Source organism: Triticum aestivum, chromosome 5A (genome assembly GCF_018294505.1).
Source record: "Triticum aestivum cultivar Chinese Spring chromosome 5A, IWGSC CS RefSeq v2.1, whole genome shotgun sequence".
Classification (NCBI taxonomy): domain Eukaryota; kingdom Viridiplantae; phylum Streptophyta; class Magnoliopsida; order Poales; family Poaceae; genus Triticum; species Triticum aestivum.
In genome coordinates this window covers 607,563,168-607,571,919 of record NC_057806.1, presented here as the reverse complement: position 1 = coordinate 607,571,919, position 8,752 = coordinate 607,563,168, and the positions used below count along the sequence as shown (strand labels likewise).

The following is an 8,752-nucleotide window of genomic DNA, read 5'->3' as shown; positions in this document are numbered from 1 at the left end:
AACCGTTTATTATCCATGCTAGAATTGTATTGATAGGAAACTCAGATACTTGTGTGGATACATAGACAACATCATGTCCCTAGTAAGCCTCTAGTTGACTAGCTCGTTGATCAATAGATGGTTACGGTTTCCTGACCATGGACATTGGATGTCGTTGATAACGGGATCACATCATTAGGAGAATGATGTGATGGACAAGACCCAATCCTAAGCCTAGCACAAGATCATGTAGTTCGTATGCTAAAGCTTTTCTAATGTCAAGTATCATTTCCTTAGACCATGAGATTGTGCAACTCCCGGATACCGTAGGAGTGCTTTGGGTGTGCCAAACGTCACAACGTAACTGGGTGGCTATAAAGGTACACTACAGGTATCTCCGAAAGTGTCTGTTGGGTTGGCACGAATCGAGACTGGGATTTGTCACTCCGTGTAAACGGAGAGGTATCTCTGGGCCCACTCGGTAGGACATCATCATAATGTGCACAATGTGATCAAGGAGTTGATCACGGGATGATGTGTTATGGAACGAGTAAAGAGACTTGCCGGTAACGAGATTGAACAAGGTATCGGGATACCGACGATAGAATCTCGGGCAAGTATCGTATCGATGGACAAAGGGAATTGCATACTAGATTGATTAAGTCCTTGACATCGTGGTTCATCCGATGAGATCATCGTGGAACATGTGGGAGCCAACATGGGTATCCAGATCCCGCTGTTGGTTATTGACCGGAGAGTCATCTCGGTCATGTCTGCATGTCTCCCGAACCCGTAGGGTCTACACACTTAAGGTTCGATGACGCTAGGGTTATAAAGGAAGTTTGTATGTGGTTACCGAATGTTGTTCGGAGTCCCGGATGGGATCCCTGGCATCACGAGGAGTTCCGGAATGGTCCGGAGGTAAAGATTTATATATGGGAAGCCCTGTTTTGGTCATCGGAAAAGTTTCGGGGTTTATCGGTAACGTACCGGGACCACCGGGAGGGTCCCGGGGGTCCACCAAGTGGGGCCACCAGCCCCGGAGGGCTGCATGGGCCAAGTGTGGGAGGGGACCAGCCCCAGGTGGGCTGGTGCGCCCCCCCCCCACCAAGGCCCAAGGCGCAAGGAAGAGGGGAAGGGGGCAAACCCTAGGGAAGATGGGCCCTAAGGCCCACCCTGGTGCGCCTCCCCCTCTCCCCTCCCCTTGGTCGCCCCTAGATGGGATCTAGGGGGCTGCCACCACCCCTAGGGAGGGAACCCTAGGTGGGGGCGCAGCCCCTCCCCTCCCCCTATATATAGTTGAGGTTTGGGCTGCCCAATACACACGAGTTCCTTTCCTCTTGCTGGCGCAGCCCTACCTCTCTCCCTCCTCATATCTCGCGGTGCTTGGCAAAGCTCTGCTGGATCACCATGCTCCTCCACCACCACCACGCCGTTGTGCTGCTGCTGGATGGAGTCTTCCTCAACCTCTCCCTCTCTCCTTGCTGGATCAAGGCATGGGAGACGTCACCGAGCTGTACGTGTGTTGAACACGGAGGTACCGTCCGTTCGGCACTAGGATCATCGGTGATTTGGATCACGACTCCATCAACCTCGTTCTCTTGAACGCTTCCGCTTAGCGATCTACAAGGGTATGTAGATGCACTCTCCTTCCCCTCGTTGCTGGTCTCTCCATGGATAGATCTTGGTGACACGTAGGAAAATTTTGAATTTCTGCTACGTTCCCCAACACGAAGCCCAACAAAAACAACGAGAAGATTCAACATCTTCCCGTCATCTCGTGCTCCTCGACTCCTCGTTCTCTCCCCAAATCCGAGACTCCCATAACTGTGCCGCTGTTCCCGTGCGTCACCGTCTCCGATTCCAAGGTCGCCGCTGGCCATTAATGGAGACTAAAGACGCAAATCTGCTCCCCAATCGGCTCTCCTTCCCTTCTTGATGTTCTGCTCGTTCCCCATCAGCTGAACATTGGAGAGACAATACGTGTGTTCTTCTCTTCCTGTCCCTAATCCCGTCCGTCCTCTTCTTTGTCCTTTGAAAGATTCCACATCTGCCTGCCCTGCTCCCCTGCATAGGTCTTCTTATGCAGTTCTGCTCTTCGGTGGATCCAAGTGTGGTGGAGAACTGGAAAAGGGGGGATTATTCAGTTCATGGTGTCATCTTCTCGTTCGTGTTGTCTACTGCAACCTGCGGATCTGCTGATCTGGCGACTTACATCCACATCAATTCACATTCAGGTGCTTTTGTTCCTTGTTTAATCATTTTATACTGCTTGTTCTTCTTTAGTAACATCTCCTTTAGAAAGTTCTATCTGGTAGTAACAAAAGGAAGAGAAAAAAGCAAATAGATGAAGAGGTAAAATCCCAAAAAGGGTCACTTGCAAATTTTTTCACAACTAGTAGTTCTCCTAGAAATCCCGTGGAATTGGCAACAACCAACTGAGAATACAGATGCTACTGATCATGATATGAACGAGAATAATAATAGTTCCACTGTGCATGAAAAAGTAACTCATTCACCAAATTCTGAATCACCGAGGTTCAATAAACAACAACCACTAACTGTTGATATTTTCGATCCATGACATTGGGATAGTATGGATGGTAAGGCAAGGGCCCCTTAACAAATAACAGTTGAGAAATAGTCCTGTAAGAAATGATGGTATTTTAGTAGAAATAGAAAATATTTTGAGCTTTTAAGTAAACAAGGGCCCCTTATTTTTGTCTTGCCCCTGGGCCCCGTATATCTATGGGCCGGCCCTGCCTCTTAATCCAAGTGATTCGACGTTTTTTCTTCCAATTTTGCACATTGGCAGGAAAATTGTGAGAAGATGCTGTAATAATCGTGTAAAAGAAATGAATTCCCTCAAAAAAACGTGCAATGGAAGTTGTTGCCCGCACGAGGTTATGCTGTCAGGTTCCCCAAACAGACCCAGCAGACTCAGTCCACCAGCCGATACGGCAGATCCCCGGCCTCCGGCGACCGGCATGCCCGCGCCACCACCGCCGGCCGGCGGACGGCGGCGGTGGAAGCACCGGCTGAGCCCCACGCTCGCGCGGGACCGCTGCTACGCCCGCGCCTTCCGCTCCGCCGGCTTCCGCCAGGCCGTCGTGCCGCTCCCCGACGGCGCCGTCGTCCACTTCTGGCTCCCGCGCCCCGACCCGGCGCTCCACCCCGTCCTCCTCCTCCACGGCTTCGGCGCCAACGCCACCTGGCAGTGGGCTCCCTTCCTCCGCCCGCTCATCGCCGCCGGCCTCGCCCCTTTCGTGCCGGACCTCGTCTTCTTCGGCAACTCCGCCTCCCCCACCGCCGACAGATCCCCCGCCTACCAGGCCGCCTCCGTCGCAGCCGCCATGGCCGCCCTCCCCGACGTGCCGCAGAGGTACAGCGTCGTCGGCGTCAGCTACGGCGGCTTCGTCGCCTATCACCTCGCCCACGCCTTCCCCGCCGTGGTGGAGCGGCTCGTGCTCGTCGCTGCGGGTGTGTGCCTGGAGGAGGCCGACCTGGCGTCCGGGCTGTTCGCCGTGGACGACATCTCGGAGGCGGCCAGCCTGCTGCTGCCGCAGCGGCCGGAGGATCTGAGGAGGTTGGTGGAGCTCACCTTCTGCAAACCACCAAAGTTCATGCCGTCCTGCTTCATCAGGGACTACATCAGGGTAGGTAAAAGTCAGTGACCTGACAACTAAATTAGCTGCATTGTTGCGCGATTGAGATTGTTCACCATGATTAACTCAGGTGCTGAAGCTTAGAACTTGTGAAATAATCCATGATTACTACCTGCGGCTCTATAAATCAAATGACATAGAAAAAATAAGTCACATTGACGTACCTATATTGGTTGAATTGTTGAATGCGATGTGATCTCAGTTTGTTGGAACGTTTGACAGTTAGATGAATTCAGCAATTAGTTGGTGTAAGCTCCTTAGGATATGAATATGGTGCTTAGGTTTTTCTAATTCGTAGTACATCAAATGATTCTCCCCCACACTTTTCCCAGCCTAATGGAAAACGAAAACAGAAACACACATTGTTTTAGCACGGATACAGGAAGCGGTCTCTGCTGCTAAATATCACAGCCCAGAGATATAACTTTTAGGCCACATAAAGGGGGTATGGGACATAAGAATCCATGAGTTGCCCAGCCTTGCCTTCATAAAAATAAATAATACATTTCTCTTCGCTAATACTCCATGTCTTCTAAGTCTTCAAGATGCTACTTCACGCCGTTTTTGTAAATATACTGGTGGTGAAGTTCTGAAAGTTTGACAACAAAGATTCTTGGATGTCAAGTGAAAATGATCGGATGTAGCAGTTAAGATCTAAGATCAATGGTGCATAGAAAATATCAGTACGGCCTTCCATGATTTTTAATCTCCTTAGTTGAATTTCACAAACTTGTTTAGTTACTCTATGATTTTACCCACTAGCCACTGGTAAGGGCCCACTCATTGGAACGGAACCTCATCAGTTATCAGTTATCACACATACAGATAATTAACTGAAGGAAAGATGACAATACAAATATCTTTGGTCAAATACCATGTGTCAATTCTTTAGATAAGCAAGTAATAAACAACAATTTTGAGACGATACTCCGATATCTAGGTTGCCAATTGATTGTCTTGTAGAATACTATCAAACTAACTATTAAGCCCTACGTACACCAAGCAATTAAGAGAGACAACGACATTAATCCTAAATGAAACTGATGTGGCAGTCTTAGACCCATCATTATATCGATCTTGTGTCACAATGAGAAATGAAACTCACAGAACCAAAGCCTTAAAACATCATAGATCCAAGGTATATGTTAGAATAAGAACATGAAAAGGTTCAGTAGCTTGCCTAAATAATTAATGTTGAAACGTTCAAGTGCGACATTTTAAATGTAAAGAACATCTACAAAGTTTCTTAGATTCACTTCGTAGTTCCTACTGCACTTCTTGCTGTAATTCTGTTGCATGGTTGTATTGGTTGAGTTTTGGAAATCACATGCATACAATATTTACTTACTTGTTTACACATCTTTTTGTGAGTGCTTTTACACTTATTTAATTCTGCTGTGCTGCACATTCCATGTTGGCAGGTTATGTGTACTGAAAATGTGAAAGAAAAGACTGAGTTGTTATATGCCTTGATCAGTGGTAGGAAGCTTTCGGACCTTCCCAAAATTAACCAGGTATTGATTCACATTTTATATCTTGTGTTGTTCAATGGAAGTACAGAACTTGATGCCTGTTTTCATGTTTTTTGTTCTTCATTTATTATTTTACTTAACATTTTAATAATATATGTTTCACATACTATGTGAATGTGGCAGCAAACCTTGATAATTTGGGGAGAGCAAGACAGGGTTTTCCCATTAGAACTTGGCTTGCGGTTGAAAAGGTTTGTCTAGTTACAACTTAAACTTTTATCATATGCAAGCCTTTTATCTCAATGCAATTAACATTGGTGTAAATTCAGACATTTGGGGGATACATCGGAATTAACCATCGTCAAGGATGCTGGCCATGCCATAAACCGTGAAAAGCCTGCAGAGCTTTGCAGACTTATAAAGAACTACATCATCGACCCCTCGGTCAAATACCGGGATGATCGCAAGGTGCCAACCCTGCTTTAACTAAACAGAATTTTAATAAAAAAAACTGTTGCCCATCATACCGCTAGTGATTGCGCACATGCAATGCACCTATTGACTAGTAATGGCATACTGACTGTGGACACTCCAATGTCATGACTCAAATAATTAGGATCAAAATATTCCAGAGTTACTACTCGATTAATACAAATTAAAAGGAACATGTCGCAAGCACATGAAATTCATACATATTTATAATTACATGAAATATTTACTTAAATCGGTAAGTCATGAATTTCCATGTGTTCTTCTGTGGAAATAATTCACTGTGGATGAGTCATCACATAGTTTTAATGCTCCTTTTTTGTCTGATAAACAAGACCCAGACAACTGAAAAAGCAATATTTCAAAACCCAATATCTGGTAGAAACCACCCACCCGGTTATCAAATGCACATTCTCGAAGCCATCTAAAGAAAGGTTTTCTCTGCTGTTACTGGCCTTTTGAAACCTCTGAGGAACCTTTTTCTATTGGTTAGCAGGGATGTTGGAAGTTTGCGTTAAGAAGGTTTGCTGGATCGAGCCTGAGGAAGGTGGACTCGAGCCGGCCACTGATATAATGCACATATATATTGACTTGTATACCATGTAAGAAATTCCGACTTTCATCTGTGTCTGTCTTAACATTGATAACTGTTAAGTCTTACCACCAACGTATCCTAAAGTCTGCAGTGTGCATTGTGTTGGAGTGCTGGTCGCACTGAACCTTAAGGGCCTCTTTGATCTATGACAGCTACCTCATCCATTCAATTTGTATAGAGAAATCATGTGTTCTTCGTGTGGTGCAACCAAACAACTATTACTGATTTATGTGAGATTCCAAATGCCATGACGTCCTATTCTTGTGGGTTTTCTATTTTGCATTTTACGGATCCTGCAAATGAAAAGGACCTAAATATATAGATAAAAAAGAAGCAAGGCCAATCAGGCCCAACCTATTGACATCATTCTCTGAATTCAACTAGTTTATATATTTGGTTGCTGGTTTTATGTCGGATAAAAGGGGTAAACTGACGCTGGGTTTATATTTTCTTTCTGGAGAGGATTTGATATATTTGTAGTCCTCTGCCGACCCAACTCAGCAAGAATTCGTGCCATGGTGACTCTGGTGGCCTTCTCTGTAGGAGGGCGATCCAGACAGATTGTAGTGTTTGACTCCAGTGTGTACACCGCAGCCCCTAGACAAACACATTTACACCATTCCTCCTGAACCAGTCAAGACAAGGCTTGCCAAGTTGCGATTCTCTCTGCATCGGCAGGAAAGAATTGTTAGACGGACTCGCTCCCATCGATATCCCACCAGCCACGGAATTTTGGCATTTTTAGGACCAACTTGTTGCCTTACCAAAATCGGCACCAACATGTTGGCTTACCCTTCTAGGACTGTTGTTTTTTTAACTCCGTTTCCATTAAGAACAGGACAGTAGCAATAGAATCTCAAATTTGTTCATTTCTCTCCATCACATCCAAACTACCACCATATTTGGATTTCTCACGAGTAGTTAACACTCAAGGATGCTCGTTGTATGAACTATACTATGGTGTACAATACTTTCATGGAGAGTCAACAAATGTGAATAAAAACATATAGATACGGGGAAAAAATTGTCAACACGAAAGATTATTCTTTTTGATGCACAATGAGAGTTCTATTTGTAGCTAACAATGAACAGAACCAATGAAGAGGAAATGGAGAAAACACATGTGGAAAAAGAGCTAAGAATTGGAGAAAACTAGATCTAGCAAAACAAATTATGGGTGGAACCGAGGCTCTACTCGAGATCTTCTACAGAGCTGGAAGAGAAGAACTCACAGCAAGCATAGGAGAGAAGAGGACACTTGTTATTAATGAGGACCTAATCGTGGTAGATGTTCTCCCGAAGCCACTCATTTCGAATAAATTATCAAGTGCATAACGTGTGTGTATGTTACGACACACATATTGCACCTCCTGTCGATACACGTTGATTCCTTATATGTTGTTGGCTCAGAGTCAATCTTCAATCTCAGTGACGTAGATTTAATCATCGATCACGGGTTGCGATCTGCACTCTCGCCCAACAAGATACTGTACGCTACAACCTATGATCTTAGAGGAACACGTAGTTGAACTGTGAACAATCACGGCCGGTCATATATAAAGTGAGTAGCATTTTGATGGTTATATATAAAGGATACAGACATAGCAAAATACAGTTGGTAGCTGACATATAAATTACACTTATTAAAAGCACTGGCTCAGTGGAAGATGTCAAAGTTATACCTGTAGGCTGCCGTATGAGCTGAGTAGGTGTAGTACATCTCTCTCATCACTCGCCGCACATGAGGGTGCGTGAGAGGTTGAGATTTTACCTGAGTCTATTGAGTGTCAAGCCACTTGGTGTCTTCTTCAATCTCCTTCCATGCACTTTGTTTTTAACTGTATAGCAGATATAATGTTTCGAATATGTTTGTGTCAAGGAATTAATGTTATCTTCTTGCTTTTTAAACCCTATTTTGTCCTTGTGAAGGCAAATGCCTAATGAGCTCTTTGACAAGTTAAAAGCACAAACACTATCTGGAGAAATTTCTTAGCGAAGCGTTTCTTCCTTCCCTTGCCCATACCATTTGCAGTGACATAATTATTTTTTGGTTTCCCCTGCTGCTTTCATAGAGAAAAATTGCATGAGTTCTACAAATTCACCAAGTTTCATCCTGCCTTTCCTAGAAACGTGAATCAGAAGAGTTGCATGCTCTCCTAGTACAGTTAATCAGTATGTCAAATTTTACTACTAAATTCTAAGTCAGGTTCTTGTGTTTAAGCAAGCCAAGGATTTCGATAAAATTTTAATTGATTAACCAATCTAAATAAAATGTAAGTTATTCAAGGTCCTAAATAATTAGCAGCATAAATTGCTACTTGGTTTGTTTCTTCATGCACACCCGTGCATATTGTTTGCAACTTTCTAACAGAAACCACTTAAAAAATCAATATTAAAAATATGTTCAGGGTCGAAGAATCAAAGTGGAAAGCACAATAATGTGTGGTGTTTATACTCCTTCCGGGACCTCCTACAGGTAGCTCCTCTAATGTCGTTTACCTAGTCCAAACTTCCTCACAAGCCTAATTTTTTTTCCATGAGCTCTTCGAATT

General features: G+C 44.5%; 1 protein-coding gene across 4 annotated transcripts; it reads left to right on the top strand.

The window, feature by feature from the left end:
• Positions 1–2,874: 2,874 nt before the first annotated feature.
• On the top strand, positions 2,875–6,458 carry LOC123105263 (2-hydroxy-6-oxononadienedioate/2-hydroxy-6-oxononatrienedioate hydrolase). Of its 4 annotated transcripts, none has more exons than XM_044527304.1 (6): positions 2,875–3,635; positions 5,066–5,158; positions 5,300–5,367; positions 5,446–5,584; positions 6,099–6,207; positions 6,285–6,458. In XM_044527304.1, the coding sequence occupies exons 1-5, from the start codon at positions 2,886–2,888 to the stop codon at positions 6,177–6,179; spliced, it is 1,131 nt and encodes a 376-aa protein (XP_044383239.1). In that variant the 5' UTR covers positions 2,875–2,885; the 3' UTR covers positions 6,180–6,207; positions 6,285–6,458. The 4 variants fall into 4 exon arrangements, with proteins under 4 accessions (XP_044383239.1, XP_044383238.1, XP_044383241.1 ...); XM_044527306.1 differs by having other exon boundaries at positions 2,876–3,635; positions 6,102–6,207; XM_044527303.1 differs by having other exon boundaries at positions 6,099–6,458.
• The last annotated feature ends 2,294 nt before the right edge of the window (positions 6,459–8,752 follow it).

Excerpts from the sequence above, each read along its gene's own strand:
- LOC123105263 (XM_044527304.1), top strand. The coding sequence starts at position 2,886 with ATGCTGTCAGGTTCCCCAAACAGACCCAGCAGACTCAGTCCACCAGCC. Across the intron at positions 5,159-5,299 it reads ACCTTCCCAAAATTAACCAG|CAAACCTTGATAATTTGGGG; the intron begins GTATTGATTCAC and ends TGAATGTGGCAG. Across the intron at positions 5,368-5,445 it reads CTTGGCTTGCGGTTGAAAAG|ACATTTGGGGGATACATCGG; the intron begins GTTTGTCTAGTT and ends GTGTAAATTCAG.